General features: G+C 44.6%; 1 protein-coding gene across 9 annotated transcripts in view; it reads left to right on the top strand.

The window, feature by feature from the left end:
- pbx3b (pre-B-cell leukemia homeobox 3b) overlaps positions 1-18,873 on the top strand; it is a 51,803-nt gene extending 32,930 nt beyond the window's left edge. For 2 of the 9 annotated variants that reach the window (XM_044025798.1, XM_044025797.1), the window contains exons 3-11: positions 5,973-6,214; positions 7,586-7,776; positions 8,737-8,872; positions 9,543-9,572; positions 12,938-13,103; positions 13,680-13,757; positions 14,193-14,305; positions 15,124-15,213; positions 17,161-18,873. In XM_044025798.1, coding sequence (XP_043881733.1) covers positions 5,973-6,214; positions 7,586-7,776; positions 8,737-8,872; positions 9,543-9,572; positions 12,938-13,103; positions 13,680-13,757; positions 14,193-14,305; positions 15,124-15,213; positions 17,161-17,253 — 1,139 coding nt within the window. In that variant the 3' untranslated portion in view covers positions 17,254-18,873. The remainder of the gene's footprint in view (positions 1-5,972; positions 6,215-7,585; positions 7,777-8,736; positions 8,873-9,542; positions 9,573-12,937; positions 13,104-13,679; positions 13,758-14,192; positions 14,306-15,123; positions 15,214-17,160) is intronic. The other 7 variants (XM_044025799.1, XM_044025800.1, XM_044025802.1 and 4 more) reach the window with 5 other exon arrangements.
- The last annotated feature ends 3,597 nt before the right edge of the window (positions 18,874-22,470 follow it).

Here is a 22,470-nt window from a genome sequence, read left to right as displayed (position 1 = left end):
GCTCCGATTGCTTTCTCTCGACACCCGGGGTGGATGCGTTTTCCCTGAGCTTTATCAATCCTCGCCACGCAAAAAAAAAAGGGGTTGGAATCGGAGTGTCACGCGCGGCCTCATTTTGTTTGTCGTCGCAGAGGATCCCTGGCTTTACAATTTGGAGCTGGATTCTCTTCTCTAAAAGACACTGAAGGAAAGAGCAGCTCCTTCTGCTTCAGGCGATGCAGGCTTTTCTTGGATACACTGCGAAATCTAAATGATGGACTGTCAACTCTGTTGTAGAAATGCCACTGCAAAGAATAATCTCTCTGGCAGTGGATCATGGCTGGCTGTATGCTACCAATGCCGTTTCTTTGTTTATGCGCGCATGTAGCCTTCACATGCAGACACACACGCGCGCACATTTACAAGCACTCACACAGACAAATACACACACACACACACACACAACGCTTCGAGCCTGAGCCCTTTCTTTAAGACGCACACATTGTGAAATATACGGGATTAATAATGTGAATAGCATTATTCTTTTTCCACCTCTAGCCTTTAAAATAATGCACGCTTGGCTTGGTGTCTGGATGGAGGGTCGCCTTGTGTGTATGCCCGGTTATCGGTGTGTACGAGACCTGCTGTGTGACCTGGTTTTCATGCAATCTCCATCTTCTAATTAGGAGGCTGCAGAAAGGCTGGAACGAGAGGAGGAGTGATTAGTTGCCTTTGGGTATTTCATAAGTGGCTTTCAGTGCCACATTTGCATTATTTGCTTGAGGTCTGAATAACAAATCAGGCCTACCTTTGCAGCAAATTGAGGCTAGCAGCTAAAGACCATTAATACGTGAAATATAAAATGAAACTAAGGGGAAGAAAGAAGCAAAAACATGCTAACACAATATAGGGAGGGTTGAAATGAAATATTGAAACACAAGATGCAATAACTGTCTCACTGTAACACGGAGTCCACCGACAGCACAATGTAATGTGATCTTGGACGGTTCTAACGTCACATGGCGACACACTCTGTGACCATGTGACCCCTATGTTGGAGCCCTATGTGTCCTGCAGGGTTCAGTCTGCACTGGAAGTCTCGTCCACTCGTTTTTGGCCGCTCTCCCCCGACCTCTGCGTGCGGCCGCCGCCGCCACCACCGGGCCCCCGGTCGGCCATCACTACGCCACTTGGCTGTTTGCCCACGCGGAGTCTTAGCGGGGCAGGAAACAACGCGGGCGCACACTCACACACACACAAACAGACACACACAGCAAGTGACAGTGGCTCTTGTTTACCCGGGCCCTCCCACCCTCCCTCGCACTCCTTTCATCCGCTCCCTCTAGTCTGTCATGTTGCGTGTCACTTCCCACAAATGTCAGTGCCACTGTGGGACAGTGATTAATTTTGGTGTGCTTGGCAAAATGTCTTCAAGATGTTTGTTTGACTTGTCTTTTCCCACCCTCTTCCCCCACCCCCGCGCCCCGAATGTCTCGGGAGTCGTGGGTCGAGAGTGGCAAGTAGCCCCCCCCACCACCACCACCACCGCCGCCGCCGCCCCCTGCACCGCTCACCCCCCGCTGTCACAGCCTCCTCTTTTTTTTGTGGGGGGGGATGGTGGGGTGGCAGTGCATCATCATCACCATCATCATCAAGGGACAAAGGCTACCTGAAGTGACAGAAATCTTCTTTTCGGACCGGAGCCACTTTTTGTCACTACCCCGCGCCGCCGCCTCCACGCGCTGTCTGTTTAGCGTGCGCTGCTGGTGTATGATGGGAGAAGTCTTGACCCAGCACTGGGGGGCTGTAACACTTCACTGTCAGTGTGGCTGATTAGCTTATCACTCACCACACTGGGAGGAAATACATCATCATTCACAGACAGGGATTCCCCCGGTTTAGGGCCCTTCCCGGCCTCCTTTTACTCTGCATTTAATCACCACACTCTCTCAGTCCCCTCCAGTATTTTCAACTTCGCCTTTAAATCCAAGCCTTGGTGCCGCGCTGTGCTATGCTACTATTTGTTCTACGTCACCGACCCATCTTCCCCCCAAAATGATTCTTTCCTCAACAAAGAAAGTGAAAAGTGTCAAATGAGCTCCGGCTTCCCCACAGTGCGGTATCAGGTATGATAATTACTCCGCCATTAACATTGGGAATAGTTAATGTGTATTAATGTGTTAATGGCATGTTAATTACTGTACATGCTAGCAAGAGCGCCGCAGGCACTCGCTCAGATTCTTTGTGCCATGTGGATGTAGGCCAAAGCCTTTAAGAACGTCGATGAAAGAGGATCTCCTTATGTTTCAGTTGTCAGAACAAAAGATTTTTCAGCGGTAACTTGATCCAGCGCCGCGCTTCTGGAGCCCAAAAGTCGCCGATCCAGGCGCCACGACAAAGACGATATGAAGTCAAAGGGAGAAGTGGAACACGGGCGGCAGTGACACTGGCCTCTTTGTGAAACGGATACTTTAAGCCCTCTGTGGTCTCCAGTGTGTCGCTTTGGCAGCGGGTTTTAATAACACGGTGGATTAGAGGCCTTGGATCATGAGTGCCAAGCCCGAGTTAAAGCTCACCTTGGATGAGCCTCAGTAACAGGCTAGATGCCACGGTCCTTCCCTCCTCCCCGCTCCCACCGTCCACTTCCAGAGAGATGACCTTTGCAAATATTGACAGAAAATAAATTCTGTTTTCGATTGGTTAGCTTTGGGAGACCTTTGCGGATCAATGCAATTAGATGAACAGAGTGTCGATACGTGGCCGGAGCTGGGTTGCTCGCCGCGGACGGGGATGTTCTGGAGTCTCCGCGTTTATGTCGCTGCATCACATCAGAGACATAAACAGAATATTTCACTGTGGAAAAGAAAGAGAATCCCTTTGGATTCGCTGCTTTCCTCGCGCGTTTCTTGGCATCTGACGATGCAGCCGGTGCAGCAGAATGAGGCGAGGAAGCCCCCGAGCAACCACTTCCCTCTTCTGCGGGCTGCATTAACCCAGCGGGACTCTGCCTTTATGGCTCTCCTGCTCACACTTCAGTGATGAGAGTAAACAAGCAAGAGGGCCAAAGGTCAGCTAAGCCCACGGAATAAAAGAGGGCACATGGAGGGGAGGGGGGGACACACACACACACACACAAGGTGGGAGGAAAGGAGTGTGAGCAGAGGCAGCGAGCTCAGATCACTGTCAAGGCGTCAAGCAGGGAATGATGTACGAGACAACGGCTCTGATCCGGAAATGATTATAAACAGAGAACAGGGGAGAGTAGACGAGAGGAAAGGGGCTGCATTGTCTTTATCTGTCAAATTTGTTACTTCCTCAGATCTGATAGAGGCGGTGAAACCAGTAAAAAATGAGAAGGAGAACCACCCCAGACTGATAGGGACGGATTAATCACAATGTCTCCTTTGTCTCAGCCACAGAGGAGAAATGAGGAACAATCATATAGGCAAGTGCTTTTTCCCCGGCTACTCCACCTGTATTGTTAAATGACAAATGAGGCTGATTAAGGACATGTTACATTATTACCTCAATTTCAGATTTTTCTTTTTTCTTTTTTTCCCTTTTTACATCATTAAATGTACTCTGGTAATTAAGTGAGCCGGCGTCATCCGAGTTCTATGAAATAACTCGAGCGTGCATATAGATTTTTTTCTTCACTCTCCGCGTTCCCGCTGCGCGCAAGGCTTTATCAAGGTGACACAACGAGATTAATCCCACCTTGACTGCGGAGGAGGTGGATTAGCGCTAGACCCGGGTACCCGGAACCTGTTCTGATACCCGTGTCATCAGACAAAAGCGGGATCCGAGCGGGGCCGAGCAGTGCGGGTTACTACACCGATTTGTCAAGCGCGCGGCAAATTAAAGATGTTATCTCGCCGCGGAAGTTGTGCGACGACAAAGAGAGACACCTGTGTTTTTTTTTTTTCTGTAAATTTCTGTGTGTGTGTGTGTGTGTGTGTGTGTTATAAATGACCCGCCGGAACAGCTGTGGCACAAATACACCCCGGTGGACCCCCCGCGGGGCTGTCTGCTTCTCGGGGGGCAGCGCAGTAATCATTTTTATCCCGCTGATTTCCCAAACAGAAATGGACACGTATGATAAAAATGTCACGGCCACTCGCCGCGTCGGCGCACTAACAGGATTACATGTCACTTCCTAACGTCTCGGCCTGTTTTTCCTTTGCCGCGAGTGGCCGCGTTATTGCGCACGGGAACTTTGAGGGTAATATATGGTAAGAGACAAGTAGCTCTTTATGGCCTGTGATTATTTAGTTTGAACCAAACCGGTGATTTATGCCCATTTAGCTGAAAAGCCCTGTAAATTCCCTCAGCAGCGTTTCCCCCCGGACGGAGAGTGAGTGGAGTGAAAGTGACAACTGGGTTTGGTGTGGAAATGTACGCCGCGTTCCCAGAGTTATATTTAATACACCTGACATGAAAAACGTGCCTACCTACTTACCACCACCCACAGCACAAAGGAAAAGGGCAGCCTGCTGAGCTGGTGTTGAATCAGAGAGTGGGAGTAAATACGGAATTAGGGGAAATATGAACCGGCGGCTATGAGATATGTGGCCCGGCGTCCGGTCAGCCATTTTTTTTATTCCTCGCCGCACAGAGCTGGAATTGAAAGAGTCGCGCTTGTCCAGAACGAGCGCTTTGGGTGGAGTTGTGCAGATGCAGTGTGATGTGGGTGAGGGTTAGTGGAGCAGCAGCATATTGTCCACATGGATGGCTTGGCCGCGCGGGCCTGATGGAGCCTCGTCCGGCATCTCAATGTCTCCAGCACAAATAGCCACATTCATCCACTCCTCTCACACCATTACACCTAAAAGACTCAGAGCCAGGCCCGATCCATAAATAGAGCCAAATTTGTTTTTCAGCGGCAGCGCGGTCGAAGGAACAAAACGCCGACAGAGATGAAAGCGTCAGAGGAGTGGCTGCAAGATGACGGGCCTGCTAATTTCTCTCTTTCTTTTTTTTTTTCATTCAGGACTGTAGTGTTTGTGGGAATGTTTTCACGATTTACTCGCGCGGATGGTGTGCAGGGTCAGTCGGTCACAACATGGTGGAAAGGCTTTTTTTTTTTTTCTGATTGCATGCCCACTGGCTGGCACAATAGAGCCACTAATCTTCTTATTTAGAATCCAGAGGCGAGCCATATCTTAATGAAGCTGTAATGAGCTGTTGAAAAAGCCCGAATTGCAGGAGGGATTATTGAATTGAAACAACTCTGGTAATCATAACGTTGGAGTGGCCACTCAGTATTTACTGCCTATTGAGCTACATTTTTATCCACTTATTGCTGTTGACTGGAATGGCTTCAGCTTGTTTTTGTGTGTGTGTGTAATTCGACCTGCAGTGGGTCCCCACTCCTTTGTTTATTCTCTGTGAATCTAGACTCTGTGGTTGCATTGCCAATAGCATCCAGGTGTGCACATGGGCTATCTGCTGGGTGATTACGACTTGTTGACAGACTGGCAAGACCAAAAAAAAATAATACACAAACCGCAGGATCTGAGGCAAAAAGGAAAAATCAGGATTCACAAATGAGCACTTTACATAAAATTGACTCCGCGCTCAGTTTGCTGTATGTAGATTTTTTATTCCACCAGCGCAGGTTTATTACTTCTTAGAATACTGCAAAATAACACAACACACACAGTTACTCTCTGGGTTTCACACAGTGTCAGAGGCGGAGACACTAGAGGTATAGTTTTCTGTTTAGCATCCTTTCACAGAGTACAAGTGCCACTTCACCATTGAGCATTTGTCAGTTTATGGATGTTGCTGTCATGTCAGCCTTCCTGTACACACACACACACACACACTGTGCGGCGCAGTGTGTAAATAAATAAAAGAGAACAGGCGTAGACACGGGGAGCACACACACACACACACACACACACACACACACACACAGAGAGCACCCGGTTCATACCCGCACAGGAAACAGAAAATGAGACCTCGTGTCCCCCGTTTGTCTCCCCCTGCAGGTCTCAGCATCCGCGGCGCCCAGGAGGAGGACCCGCCAGATCCCCAGCTCATGCGCTTAGATAACATGCTGTTGGCGGAGGGCGTGGCGGGACCGGAGAAAGGGGGCGGATCGGCCGCAGCCGCCGCTGCCGCCGCCGCCTCGGGCGGGGCAGCCGACAACTCCATCGAACATTCCGACTACAGAGCCAAACTCACCCAGATCAGGCAGATCTACCACACGGAGCTGGAGAAATATGAACAGGTACTGAACACCGTAGAAGTAAAAGTACAGTTACTTTAAGATGAGAATTACTCAAGTAGAAGTAAAAGTACAGTTACTTTAAGATGAGAATTACTCAAGTAGAAGTAAAAGTACAGTTACTTTAAGATGAGAATTACTCAAGTAGAAGTAAAAGTACAGTTACTTTAAGATAAAAATTAGTCAAGTAGAAGTAAAAGTACGGTTACTTTAAGATGAGAATTACTCCAGTAGAAGTAAAAGTACAGTTACTTTAAGATAATAATTACTCAAGTAGAAGTAAAAGTATGGTTACTTTAAGATAATAATTACTCAAGTAGAAGTAAAAGTACAGTTACTTTAAGATAATAATTACTCAAGTAGAAGTAAAAGTACAGTTACAACACTTGTCATGTGACTCAACTGGCTGCATTTGATTGGTAAGATTTTTGTCGGCCACAGCCAACAGGGAATGCATGTAATAAAAAAAAGATATATATATTAAAAAAATAGGAACGACCGTCACTTAGTAGTACCATTCTTTCTTCAAAAAGTATGTTGCAATAAAACTACAATTTATCCAAAAAGTTACTCAAGTATTTGACGACCCACCTCTGGCATGCACCTTTCTACTATGAAGACAGGGAACAACAACACATGACCTCTGACCTTTAGAAAAGTGCTGCATGCTTTCACATAATATCATGAATCTAATGAGTTACACATGATAGTTCATGTTGCATCACATCGCCTTCATCATCCGCGTTAAACCAAAGTATGATCGTCCCCTTCACCTCGCACTTTAAGCCTGCCATTAAACACTGAGGCATTATGGGTGAAAATAGAAGGTGTAACTGTGATGCCTCAGCAAGCCAGCGAGGTAAATTAGACTAATTTACTCGGCGCTCTCTCAGAGAGGAGGTGGGAACGCGGGGGAACGTGGGGGCACGAGCACTCCGCCTGGAGTAAATGCATCTTTCTTAAGGGTGTTTCCAGGTTTTAATTATCTAAATGTAAATACTTAACGAATTTTACTCAGAGTAATGAGCTAAAGTGTGCACTACGTAAATGAGTTATTCTAATTAATCATGTATGAACCACTGGTTTAACAAAAAAAAGCCGTTTGAATTCACTCTGCATTAGGGCCGGGCCAAATTGCAAATCTGCATTTACAGCATATGCAACGATTGACTTCTTCGCCTATTATGGCATCAAAGCAATATGTAAACAGTGCACTCCGTCCAAGCTTTTAACACAAAGAGCTTCTGCGTAATGAACTCATCTCCCTTTATGAAAATTGTGGCGGACCATCGAAGAGGGAAAAGAAATCGCACCGCTCTGACTTTGGATATTCACAGAAACCCCACGTTTTGTTGTGTCTCCCTTTTTTGTCAGGCGTGCAACGAATTCACCACACATGTGATGAACCTGCTGAGGGAACAGTCTCGCACGCGGCCCATCTCGCCTAAAGAGATTGAGCGCATGGTGGGAATCATCCACCGCAAGTTCAGCTCCATCCAGATGCAGCTGAAACAGAGCACCTGTGAGGCTGTCATGATCCTGCGCTCCAGATTCCTTGATGCCAGGTGAGTGGATTGTGTGTGCACAGTATACAGTATATATACTCTGCATGTGTGTCTATTGCTTCCGTGTGACCCATAAATAAGGTGATTTTTGAAGTTTGTGCCCACTTCTCTGGCCCGGCGCACAGCGTGAGCGGTGCACAGACGCAGGATTTTAATTACGTCCGTGTTCCCGCACATTTATCCACTTTCAAGACAATCACGGCCCTCGCACCTGAGAGCAGTTACGACCAAATGAAACGGGCACCGAGTCGTGCGTAACGGATGGCGGGGAGGTCACCAGCAGGTGTTGTGGATTACTCTAATCGCTAACAGTGCGGCACAAGTCGAGGGCCAGAGAAGCCGAGCGGAAGCACATTTGCTGCCCACTGCACTGCGCGAGAACGCGGTAAACAAGGCAAAAATAAGCAAATGCTCAACAACATGATAAGTAGTGCCCTTGGGAGGCCGGGGTGGACCCAGATCTAGTTAGAGTTTGCTAGTTTCCACTGGAGATCCCCGGGGCTGTGGCACTTCAGGAACAATGCTCAACTGTGCGTGCCGTGATTTCTATAATGTACCGAGATGCACTCCGACTGGGCTTTTGCGCTCCATCGCGGCGCCCACCCAGCCGCCGCGCTAAACTCCACACATTACACGCTTGGACTGGAGCTTGGAGACCAACAGACCAAATTAAACATTGTGTGTGTTGCGTGACTGTGTGTTTGTTTGTGTGTGTGTGTGTGTGTGTGTCAGTTTATTGGTCGGGGTGCGCTCTTGTGTTGTGTGGGTTGGCAGGACTCTTGGAGCAGGACACTATACTCTGCTCTTGAGGGCCCTTGGAGCCCATTCCTCATTATTTTCACCATTTATGTGTGAGATTGATTGTGCAATTTGTGCGATCCAAACGGACGAGTAAACGCCGGTCCCACTAATAGGTCTGCTCTGCCTCTCTCTCTCTCTCGTTTTTCTCCCCTCGTTCAGGCGGAAAAGGCGAAACTTCAGCAAGCAGGCGACGGAAATCTTGAACGAATACTTCTACTCGCACCTCAGCAACCCGTATCCCAGCGAGGAGGCGAAGGAGGAGCTGGCGAAGAAGTGCAGCATCACCGTTTCCCAGGTGGGTAGCGCTCATCTCACAGTACCTGGTGGGTAATCACTAGGGGAGGGGCTAGTTACCGCGGGTCACACCGCCAAGACACAATGTCCTCAGCTAACCTTGACATTGTGACTGCCTAATGATGCTTCAGTCACGGCCGGTCCCAGTCAGTCACAGCAGGGCCACAGGGAGGAGGGGCCTGTATCATCTCCCCCCATCATCCCCATCCATGTGTTCTCTCTCTGTTGCTCAGGTCATAAGCTCGGAAGGGAAAAAAAAAGACTTTACTTTATTAAGAAAAGCAGTTAAACACCGCTCACACTTGGTATTTATGTGTGTGACTAGCAGGACTGCTGCTAAATCACAGTTACATTTTAGACTCGACTATCCCACTTGTATGCAACGTAGCCTCCTCGTTGGGTGAACCTGACGGCGACAGCTCTCACACCTAAATCCCCCACATCACCAAAGTATTATTAGCCTGTGCTCTTTTTTCCTGCTGTGAATGTGACGACTATCTAGATTTCTCATGCTCTATTGTTTCTGTGCTTGTCCCCGTGAGACACAATATCAGAGAAACGTGAATCTTAACAATAATCTGCAGTGTTTTGTTCTGTGTGGGGAGGGGGTATTATTGAGTGTAGTCATGAAGAGTCAGATACTGTAAAAGCCCATTCTTTTTTGCCTTCAGGGGGTGGGAAGCACCATCACAGTATCACAGGTATGTCATAACTTCTCCTGATCCACTGTTTTTTCATTTTTTTGTATCTCTTCTGTTTTAATGTGTGTAATAGCCTCACAGTTTTGCCACCGCACAGAAACTCCCTCCCTCACACGACTGGGTGAATGCTGATGTCATCCGAGACTCCAGTCACTCAAATTTTGACTTTTAATGTCTTAAAAAAAAAAAGTGGATAATAATTGATTGATCCATCTTTTACATGAGAACCCATGTCCTCACCGTATGTGTGTACAAATGTGTCACTTTTTTTTTTTTCTTACATGATTATTATGATTTGTTTTTGTTTGTTATGGAGCTTTGACGGATTGTGTGGTCTCTGAGCTGAGTTGATTTACACCACGCCCACCTCGCGTGCACACTGTGCTTTGTAGCGGTTGATTAAAAACAAAAGAAGAAGAAGAGGCCACTGACCCTCTCAAACGGAGCGCCACTCTGTTTTCTCAGTGCCGTGCAAAACAGGCCACTGTATCATTTCCCATGAGAACAAATCAGTCCGTGCAGAAATTAGAGGGCTTTTAAAAATTCACTCAAACTCATCCCAGGCCCCATTTGTGGTGCCCTCCTCCACAAGCAGGGGCCACGGCAGACAGATCTTATTGACTTATTCCTTAGTGCTCAGGCTCATTTTAAGTGAATAACACAGCCGGACGCTCGTCATGATGCAGAGTACACCGTGAGCTATTCCTCCTCTCCGTGCCCAAGCCCTCTCAGAGTCACAAACCACTCGCTGTGGCCAAATCATTCCACTCCCTCCTCCCCAAACACCCCCCAAACTCTTTGCACAAGCAGTTCATTAAACAAAAACCATCCATTGTGTACGCTATGCCAATATTTGGCGCTGACGAACGTCCCCGCGTCTCCTGCACTTTCAAATCCTGTGTTTGATTGAAATGGAAATGCTACAGGATACAGGAGAACCTTGACTGGACAACAAAAACACGGTTAATCTCGTTAATACCCGCGCGTCGCTGAAGCACACTGAGCTATTAGCATTAATATTGGCATTTGAAGTGGGGCTCTCCAAAAACAGGACGCTGTCATGTCCCTTCCCTCTCTCCCCCGTCACGTTGCATGTGCCATGGGTGGATCTGGGTCTGCCGAGTGTGAGCGGTGCAGCATTTAAGACAAACGTCACTACAGACGTTCATTTACATCACTTAGATTCTCAGGCATTTTTCTTCTGATGCGACACGCCTCAATATTTCAGCTGAATTGAGAGAAGTCCCGACTTCCTATTCATTATTTATGCGGCCTGTATAATTGATGGTATCACAGCCACCTTTGTATTTGTTATTTAAGGCTTCTGACCTCACATATGTGGCGATCACAGACAGATCATGCATTGCTGTACGCGGAGGAGGAGTATTGACCTGAAATATGGGGTGAAATAGTTTGAATTATTAACCGCGGCTCTGCAGCCTCTCTGCGTGTGCACGGTCGTTACACAATCTCTGCCTTCGAGGCTGCTGATGTCAGGTAATTCAGTCCCACCACCTGGTTCTCGCCACACATACGAGGCAATTGAATGCATGGCCTGCCACGAGATAAAAGGGGGAATTAGTTCTGTAGATTGGTGTCGCGCTCCGCGCCTCACAGTGCCGTGCATTTGTTCAATATTTAGGTAAACCCGGAGAGCCGCTAAAGCCAGAGTTCAGTGGGCAGGAGAGAAATGTGTGTGTGTACAGAGTGGAGAGCGGTGCGGCGTCTGTCCATGCTTCTAACACCATGCAGTGGCAGAACACAGTCATAACAACACTTCATTAGAAAAGGACAAGAGAGGGATGAAGTCATAGCGTGTTTGTGTCTCACTGAAATAATCCATCTCACTGTTTTCTTTACTGTCTTTTTCTTACAATCAGATACTGAATGTGTTTCGGGTACAAGCAGCTGCAGCTGTGTTCATACGTGGACGTGTTTTGCATGAAGCTAAAGTCAAATGAAACCGTTGGACGGGCTGATTTTCACAGGGTCTGTGGGCACTCTGTGAGCTTGTCTTAAAGAGTGAGCGTATTGCATCGCGTTTGCCTCCACAATCCACTATAAGCAGGTTAAGTAAAAAGGATGATGGCCAGGGCTTTCATTGCTTCCAATTAAACCTTGCTTGTTAGTTTAACCTCTAGGTAAACCCATCAAACAATTGATGTCAAGGAAAACCCCGCCAACAGTGGGCCTCGCCTGAATGGTCATTAATTTTAATTGCCTAGATATTAAAGATTTAGAGCACAGAGACGTGCAGGATAGAAATGATCTGATGTCCTGCAAATCCAGTCAGTTTTCACGCCGCAACATTGGCGGGCTGCTGGGGATATTAAAATTTAAGCACATGGGTGGAAATTAAATAAAGCATCATTAGGGGCAGCTGCTCTTTGGCTGGTCCAGCCGTGGGGCTGCAGGGGCCTGAGAGGGGGGGGCAGTAGCCGCACGGCGACAAGACACTCTAATTTATAGGACCATTAAAAACAAGCATCATCTCATTATTATGCGACTGTTATTGCAGCGCCAGCATTCACTTCACACACAGAGGCTCACACAAGTTTCCCGCATCTGACTAATGATGGATGTTATTATTTCAGTTAAAAAGAAGATATATATATATATATATATATACATATATATATTTATATATATATATATAAATATATATATATACATATATATATATATGTATATATATAAATAAGAGAGGGATATACTGCATCCTAAGTCCTGAGTTTCTTCGCACACGCGCGTAATAACGACATCGCTGTCGTTGTTGCTACGCTAAGCGCAAACGCACCAGCGTCCGTACGTGTTTTGATTTAGCATCGCCGCTATTTGCACAGCTTAGTGCTAAATGAGAGTGGTGCTGCGGCCTGACATAGAGCACATATTGTCATTGTTAAACCATTGTATGAGTTTGCCTTTAATATGTATATGTACATTTTACATAAAGTGTCAATCACCCGACACCGTTTACTAACTGTGAGCTGAATTTATATTCTATACCCTGATGTGACAAATGCACTGTATGTAATAATAGTAGAGTAAGGATCAAATATAATACACTAAATGTAGTGTATAAGCAAGAGGAGCCCCTTGTGTTTTAGCTTTGTCAGGAGATCTGAGAGCATGTCGCGCTCCCATCCATGAGAAGACACAAGTGGCTCCTGATTATGGCTTAATTAGCTTGTGTACCCGGTGGACATTACTGCAAGGGGGCTGGGAATTGGGTACTTGATGGACCCAAACATGACACCTTGGAACAATCACAAAGCTCAGTGCACTGTGCGGCGGCTGTTTGACGTCTGACTCCTCTGCTCCTCCCTCCTCCCCCATCCCCTCCTCCCCTCTGCTCTCGCACACAGGTATCCAACTGGTTTGGCAACAAGAGGATCCGGTACAAGAAAAATATCGGCAAGTTTCAGGAAGAAGCCAACTTGTATGCTGCCAAGACTGCTGTAAATGCAGCACAGGCTGCGGCCGCTGCAGTGCAGAACAGCCAGGCCAACTCACCTACCACACCTAACTCCGGTAGGCACTCCTGCACATAGAAAATAAAACAAAAACACCCCCAAACATAATCTGCCCTCTACCTCAGCCTCCTTAACCTGCTTCACTCTCTCATGCACCGCTCACACTACGCGAGAGTGACAGGCTCTGCTCCCAGCTTGGGGATCACAGTGTCTCCTGTCTATAAGACAGCTGATGCCAAGCAGAGTCATGCATAAAGAGAGCATCCCTGACTTGTGAACCGAGAACATGTGTATTTCTGACAAAAGAAACACACACCCTAAACAAAACAAGAATCGACACTGGTACCTGAGAATGCCTGACTTTCTGTCAACTCCCTGTCATTTGTAATAGAATGTAGTCCCACTGAATGATGCTGCTAAATAAAGAGACAGAGCTGGGAAGCATTTTAGAAACTGTAAGATTCAAATGACGTTACATGCAGTTTATTGAATGTAAATAAAACAAGGAAAAAGGAAGCCTAATAGGGCATGTTTAGTTTGGTTTAATGAGTGATGTAATGCTGAGTTTGGTCTAGCTTGACCTACTTCTGGGATGTGGTAAGCTTATGAAGTGGTCCCTTTCTCTTGCACCCAGGATTCCAGATGAAAGATGAAGATTTTCAGCTGGATTCCGCAGAGAGCAAAAACACTCTTTTAAGCAACATGTTTACTGGTACTGGTCTTTTCATAAGCTTCTTATTGTCCTCGTCGTTTTTACCATGTGATACCCGACTCCCCCTGAACCCCCCCCCTCCCTCCCTATCACCCCATACCAAAGTCAGTCTGGTAGTAGGCGATGTGGAACAATTGGAAGCTTAAGCTACCAACCACGTAGACGTGGTCCTTTTTTTGTGTCGTGTGATTGTCATTTCATCCGTGTCCGCTGCATTTGTGAAAAAATATGATTATCCTCCTCCTCCTCCGTTTTGGTTGACTCCCCTCACCCTCACCCTCACCCTCGCCGCTTTGTGTGGGAGTCTTTCTTGCATCTCAGTACATCTGTCTGACTGGGTCGGGTCTGTGTATGCAGACACTTGTGTGCGTGTGCGTGCGTGTGTGTGTGTGTGTTCCTCTCATGTATTCAGCTACTTACATCTTCCCTTTCCAGGTTCTTCAGGTTCTTTTAACCTCCCAAACTCTGGGGACATGTTCTTGAGCATGCAGAGTCTGAATGGGGATTCTTACCAAGGGGCACAAGTCGGAGCCAATGTACAGTCACAGGTAGGATCAACGAATCAGGGGCAGTTCCTGAGCGCTGTCCTTGTCTTGCCTGTGTACTGAGCCATCCACAGTGCAGTCTGAAGCACGTTAAACCCCCAAACAAACAAACAAACAAACAAACAAACAAACGCGCTGCCCTGTAGGATGGAAGCCAGCGCTAACCTCTAATTGACTACAGTGTTTGCTGACTCTTTCGCTTTGGATGGAATATTTTGGCAGCCAAAATATAATCCCACCCCACTGCTATCATGCCGCAAAGCAACTTCCTGGTCACTATTCCAACATGTTGTGAATGCATTTGGCTTTGACTTGAGCTCTTGGGTTGGTATTGGGTTTTTGGTACTGTGTTTCCCACGCCCTCCCCCTCACCCTCACCCCGCTTCCCTTTCTCTTCTGTAAATCTTATTGCTGTCTCATCTTGTTATTGTTTGTTGTTGACGTCCTCCATTTTGTTTGGCGCAGCTAACACGGCCGACAGAAAAAAAAAATTAAAATTAAAATCAATGCTTATGGTAAAAAAATAAAAAATAAAAAAATAAAATGGGATAGAAAACAAGCATTAGTGTATAGTTTCTTACTCCATAAGCACAGTAGAGAATGGAATAGACTGGAGCATGCTGGTTATTTGTCATTAGAAAAATGAGCTGTGTTGCAAACCCAGGTCCGTGTGTGTGCGTGTGTGTCTCAAAAGTCTCTGTGTGGTTCCCCACGTTACGTCCGTACCCTGTCGCGTCACTCAGCATGTTTGAAGTCATGTGTCCCGGCTGCCGCAGGACGCCGCGCTGACCCGCCTGTCCACCTTGTCTGTCCCCCGTCAGGTGGATACCCTGCGCCATGTTATCAGTCAGACGGCAGGATACAATGATGCTCTCCGGGGAAACACAATGTACAGTCCACATGGCTTAAATGTGAGTAGATGGTTTGTGAATGTGCTTCCAATCATGATTAAACATGCTGCACCTTAAAATCACAGCTTATAGATTATTGTCAGAGAATGGATCACGATTATTGATTTCACTTTTTTTTTTTTCATGATTAAGCTTCTGAAATGTGAGTATTTTCAAAGAAATGATTATTTTGGTTTGTGGACAAAACAAGACATTTGAGAACATCTTCATTTCCTGGTTGGACGAACGTTTTTTTAAGGTTTTCTGACATTTAATGGACCAAACGATTCATTGACAAATCGGGAAAATAATCCACAGCTTAATCGATTATGAAAATAATTGTTAGTTGCAGCTCTAGTGAAATCACATGAACTCTGCTTATAGGTCTCATTTATTCATATCTTTGGATGCCAACACAACAAAACAATGTGGCAACAAAGCAAAGTAACCAAAAAGTTAAATAAAATAAATTAAATATCAGAAAACCGTAAAAAAAAAAACGTTAAACCTGGAAATGACGACGTTCTCAAACGTCTCGTTTGGTCCCCAACCCAAATTGATTCACTTTTAATCATTTCTTTGTTATCCAGAGCAAAGAAATGAAGAAAATACTCACATTTAAGAAGCTTAAACGATCAGAAATGTTGTTTGAATCATGAAAAAAATCGATTTAATTTAGTAATCAATTAATAATCGATTAATTGTTTCAGCTCTATACAGGACCTCTACCTGGACTTGGGAGGTTTTGTGGTTTGTTTATTTCATGTATGAATTACAATGACACAAATAAATGTGTAATAAAAGAAACGGACATCTTTAATACGCTACGATTAATATACCGCAGCGTTTAATACCGCGGTTAATTGTGAAATCAACAACTGTACATGTGTGTTGTGTGTACTGTGAAATATCACACACTGAATGTCTTTGTCAACCCATATGAATAAAAGCTGAATACACAGCATTACACTATTACTTTAATAAACACCCTTTAATATTGAGTTTGACTGAAATCAAAAAAAAAAAAAAAAATTGTTTTGCGATGTTTCACAGAATCTTCCCGTCGCCTTATCTCAACAAAGATAAAATGTGATTATTTTGTGCCCGGAGCCCTTTTACCATCTTCTTTGATGATATTTGATATGGTGCCTTTCTGTGAAGCGGAGCATAATCTGAAGCTATCAGAGTAGAGATTAATTTGTTGATGAGGGAAGATTAAGAGCGAGTGTGAGAGAGAATATTACATTTTGCTCACTTTATATTGTTACGCCTGTTGGGGTGAAATACATGCAGTCTTAGTCTTAAGCATAAAAACAAGGCATTAAATCACTACTGAATATTAAATATAATATGAGAGAAAGCTAAAGCAGCACATTGGACGTAAACAAACGTCGCGAGCTGTTGACAGCGCGTTATAGCTATAAGCTCTTCAGACGTGTCAACTCCTCACAGGATCAAGCGTTTTTCACCCTCTCACAAGGTTTCTCACTTCCACACGCGCGTGCAGTGAAAGAACGGCAGCTTTCGGCACACGTGAAAGCAGAGAGATCAGCAGACGGTTCTGTTTTGCAGCCACAACGTGCCTTATAGACATATTAGCATAGACTAACCTTTAGCTTTGTTAGTGGTGACGTACGGGGATCCAGTAAAGGCTAGGTCACGCCTGGAGCGGCGCAGAGTCAGGCCGGCTAAGACTGGCCCTGCTCTGTCACTTCCACTCAGCTCTCCCCACCTCACCCCGGCGAGGGCCCTCCCCCTTCCTGACTGACGGGAGAATATGTAGCGACAAGCTTAGACGCTGGATTTTAGGGAGCGCTCCCATTGGTCGGGACAAGAGTCTCGGCGTGCATGTAGTGCAAAGATTGCTCCACTGTTTTGCGACATTTTAATATTTGGTGTGAAGTTGTGCGCGGCTCGTGTCGCAGGGATTTGTGATCGTAACCTCGACCTATGCCCTCTGTGTCACAGGCTAACGGGGGATGGCAAGATGCGACAACGCCGTCTTCTGTGATATCCCCGACAGAAGGACCTGGAAGTGTGCACTCCGATACCTCGAACTGATCCATTACCGACGCATCGTCTCCTCAAAGCTGGGCATGGACTCTTTTCAACCCGGGCTCGAACCGACTACAACAGGATGAAAAAAAAAAGAAAGGAAGAAGAAAAACAAACAAAAAAAACAAACAGATTTCTTTTCTCGCTGTTCATCACCGACGCCGAGCGTTTCCTCATTGTTCACCGTTTCCTTTCCGTCTTGATGAATCGACCGTAATCACGGCGCGCGGATAACAAATAGCCCCCTCCGACGTTTGCTCGGTAAACTTTCAGGATAATTATCTGCTCTCGACTCAAAACACCGGATGACACCCCGTGTATTTAACGTGACACTTTAAATGCCCATTTGTTTGATTCTTGATTTAATTACCGCTCTCCATTTTGATAATTGGCTGCCCCCCCCACCCCACCCCCGCCGGTTCTGTCCGTAGCAGACATAGATTTAAAGCAGCTGTTTCTTTGACTGTAATGTGTTTGCAATCGTGTCCGGCGACGCAACAATGCTACCGTTGACAGCTCAATGGCAGCTTTGTAGTTTCTTTCTGAGATTTATTCTCGCCTTACAGCCGTGTACATTAGCACGAGAGAATGACTATTCAAACATCCGGAACATAAAGAAGTGTAATTGATTGCTTGACTATACCATGACAACCGTTCCATATTTTATAATTCGATGTTTAGTATGTACATATGTAAACATTTTTTTGTACTACTTATGGAAATCAACAAATCCGCCCCCCCCCACACACACACACACAGTAGATCATTATTTCATGGCCCCTCCCCTTCCATTACACAGGAAAAGTTGTATATAATATAGCTAAAGAGTAATTATACATCCGACCCATCAATCCACGGCTTTGTTACCTCATTCAAATTCATTCAAGAACCAATAATTTCCAACTTTTCTGTAGCTTAGAGTGCTCACTTACTACCTCTATACCACATACCGCCACCATTGCTTTTCTTTTGCCTGTATTTAATGTTTCCACGTCCTTTTTTCTTTCTTTTTTTTGACGACATCTTGTAACACTGTAAACTCTCCATCCTCTATGTAATCTAATGTATATTTTAATCTTTTAATAAAACGGGGTTGCTGCGCTGCGACTGAAGAAAATGACAAAAAATACTTAATAAGAATGAAAAGTGATGACGATATCGATGCCGCGGGGGGAGGGTCCGGGTTGGGGTGTGGCTTTGACGAGGGGCAGTGTGATGAACGTCGTTGATTAATTAACACCAAACAGTGAAACTGTTGTAAATACTGACGAAAAAAAAAAACTAAAAACATTTTGAATGTTGCTCATCTTGTTACTAAATCATGCGGGGAAAAAGACAAAAAAAAAAAAAATGACTATAAAAACTGTAATGCATAGAGGTTTCAGTATTCAGAACTGTAAATTCCAAGCTCTGTTCAACAGGGTCCAAGACTTCTTTTCTCTCTTTTTCTATTGTATGTGATTCTGAAACTGAAAAGTCATGACAAAACGATGTGTGGCAGTGATTCTAATGTATTAAAGATGTTTAGTGTTACTTTCTAACCAGACTACGCCCTGGACTGAAAAGTCTTCCTTGTGGTAGTTGTGTAATTTCAAACATGAATAAACCTTTTTGCTTTCATGACAACGCGGCGTGTCGTCCTCCATGTTTTATCCCGACTCTGGATCACAGACTTTGCTCACGGTGTGGATACAGGTAAAGCCTTAACCTGGTTTGCAGCTGACATGGTTAGTGCAATTAACTGAAATGTCAGGCACTCCTAATCCTGGGCGTCTCTGTCTGTCTGCCGTGGAAAAGGCTGCCTTAATGGATCATTGGTTACCAATTCCACATGGAAATTGGAATCCACATGGATTCCCATTTTCTCCGCGGAGCTCGTCGGTCCTTTCTTCTCCCTGCGCTTGTGTCCAAGCGTTTGAGTCTGGAGTTTGCAGTGCTGCGATTAGAGGAGCTAATTAAACGTGTGTGTGTGTGTGTGTGTGTTGAGTGTTGATAGACAGGGAAAAGAAAAGAGATGTAACGGCGTAGCGCGCGTTTCCCAGGAGAGAACATTTGTCCACTCAACCAGTTGCAGAACTTTATCGCAGGGAATCATATCTTTATCCTGATATTACACGTATTTCCTTTCAATTGAATTCAGTTTTGAGAATTTTGCGTGCCACGTTATTTCTGTCCGGGTTAAGGAACCTTTTGCAACATAGCACCACTTTAATGTAACATCACATGCGCCCACATGCTGTATCTCCTCTTGCGGTCCACTCCACACCGCCATATGGAGAACAATCTATTTGCTCATTCTACCTTTACAAATAGACACATTTACTTCGAGTGCAGCACTTCTAATAATAATAAAAAAAAAAATAAATTGGCCGAAGAGCCCTTTAAATAAAGATGTTACATTTTCTGAAATTATGGCTATTAGAGATTTTTTTTTCAGGGTTCATTAAAGACGACATTTTCTAAGTAAAATTCACCACGGAAAGCACGCGTCATTAAATATGGAAATCCAGATTTATATTAGCAATATGCGCCAAGCTATAGTGCCAATTAAATTAGAGAAAGATATCATTTATATTATTAAGGTAGGGTTCATATTAGATTAAATATCAAATGTAATTCTCGCACACTTTGATTAATTGCCTTTAGTGCATTGTTCACGGACCCGTGTTACACGGTATTTCAATAGAAGGATTGTTTATATTAGAATGTAAAAAAGGCTGTAATTGCATCACACTATTGTTAAATTAAATTGGTGGGAGATTAAAACAGGAGCAGGGATTCAGTCGTGGCATTTTTCACACGTACAGTTTATACGGCGAGTACAAACAATGGAGCAGTTTGTGTTTTATTGTTAGCTTTGATGGGGAGGGAAAAATACTGATTTCTGTAGAGAGACAACAGTGGATACATGTTACGTGTTTGGTATGGTTGTTAATTGTTAATTGTTAATATTCTCTCATAAAACTCACAGACACCTGAGGAAAACCTATGTGACGTCAGCAGCGTGATGACCTTTTATTAAGTTGCTGTACAGCAGGGGTGTCAAACGCAAATGACCTGGGGACCAATGAGCATCTAGTCTGGTCAAGAGGGGGCCGGTCTAGAGAAAAAAAAGTGTTCCGTAGCGGGGTGGGCAATATTAGATATACCTGATGTTATGAGACATTTCAAAGTAAAAGTTGTTTGCTTGTTTTGATAGCGTATACTTCACAATAAAAACCTATTTATGATAAATAGATTTTATTATTTAGCAAATAATGACGAGGATAACTTTTATTAAAACAGCTTAAATAAATGTGATTCAATGTCTTATTACTATTATAAGAACTTAATTTGTGGTGGGCAGGCCACATGTAATCAATTGGAGGGCCGCATGTGGCCCACGGACCGCCAGTTTGACACCCATGCTGTACAGCATATTATGGAGTAAACTAAACACTGTATGTTGTATTTACTAAACAGGACACGGTTATGGAACAATTGCACCGTTATAGTTATCGGCACAGGGGCAACAACTTTAAATTAAACGACGGAATTGGTCGCGGCAAACAGTTTAAAGTGCCAGAAGCAAAGCAGCACGTCGTGATTTGTATCAACTACCAGTGATGCAACATTTATTTTCCTTTCATTTCTAATCTGAAATAGAAAATACTCTCTTTAGTTTGTGTATGTTTGAAAACGCTATTTTCTATTTTACCTGTTACATACTTTATACTTTCAGTATCATTTGACTACTTTCATTTAAGGTTTAGACCGATGTCATTTAGGTTCCTAGAGACTTTGTCACTGAGCAACATGTGACACAACTTACAAAGCAGATGCAAGAGGCAGATGATATGTCATCTCAGCGACAGTATCTGCTTTAAATCAAATAAGTGGACTTGTTTGTATTTATTTGAAAGAAAAATACATGATAAATGCATGATTTACTACTTAAAGGGCTGGGTATCAATCAAATTGGTATTTTTAATGGGTATTTTATTTTTACATTTTTACACTCAATGCAGTTTATTTAGATTAAAAAAAAATAAAACAATTATTTTCAGTGCAAAAAGAACAATTGCAAACATGTGATAAGTCATTTTAATGAAAGGATCTCTTCAGTGGCGATAACTATTTTACAAATATTGGACACTATGTTAGTGGATTAACTCCGTAGGTACCGAAACTTGAGGTCGAAAAACAAGGCATGTTTCGATACCGGGTAGTATCGAAACACCGCATTTCGGTCGGTACCATAAAAGAAGAAGAGAAGTTCGGTACCCAGCCCTATACTTACTAATGTAACAGGTGTAAGTTTGTCATCCCTTAATAATTACTCAAAATATTTCATTTTAACCGTCATACCTGATTTTCATGTGTGTGTATTGCGTGTTGCCCCTCCCTTTTATTTCTTAAAAGGGTTAACGTCGTGTTCATTCTATTTTATCGTAATAGAGGTAGAATAAGGTGTTAATACATGCTTAATAATGACTAATAAAGGGCTAGTATGCTACTTCTATATGTGAAAAAGGGAACGCACACATCTGAATGTCGTGTGATGGGACAGGAAGTGAAGCCTGTGAGTATGTGTGAACTGAACCCGTGGATAATAACAAAAAAGCCAAAGTTTTTATGTCGTATACAGAACATGCTGCTTTTATTTGTCTAAGAGTGGGAAATATTGCAAAAAAAAAAAAACTATTTCAAGTGGTCACATCTTCTCACATCTTCTTACCCCACACACACACACACACTGTGCTGCATTTTGTCTCTGTCTCTTTGTTTTCGCTTGGACGTATATCCTGACATCCAAAAACAAACGATCCCGCTGTCAACATCTGGAAGAGAGATAAAGCGCCTCCGCCAATTTGTTATTCCAGATTAGGAGAGCGGGTCATTGACTAAGTATCGCCGACAACAGACGAGATCCATTCACGCGCTGAAGGAAAGGTACGACGCCGCCTAAAGTGACAGCGTGTTTGCTGATGTTTTTATGATTTCTTTTATTTCCCTTTTTTTTAACACTGTTAAATAATCCTCTGATGCATTTTCAAGCGCTGGAGATGAGAGGATTATCAAAGGCCTCTGCGAGCGTGATTAGTGGTGAACTCCTGAAGGATGTTCGGATGTGGAGTTTCGAACCTGACGGAACTCATCGCTCTCCCTCGCCGCTGCGAACACAAACAAGCGAGCGCTGTTTTCGGGCGCGTCGGCACGAGTCCACAGAGACGCCGGGGCAGT

The sequence above is a fragment of the Solea senegalensis genome, linkage group LG5, assembly GCF_019176455.1.
Source record: "Solea senegalensis isolate Sse05_10M linkage group LG5, IFAPA_SoseM_1, whole genome shotgun sequence".
Classification (NCBI taxonomy): domain Eukaryota; kingdom Metazoa; phylum Chordata; class Actinopteri; order Pleuronectiformes; family Soleidae; genus Solea; species Solea senegalensis.
This window is presented reverse-complemented; position numbering and strand designations above follow the sequence as displayed.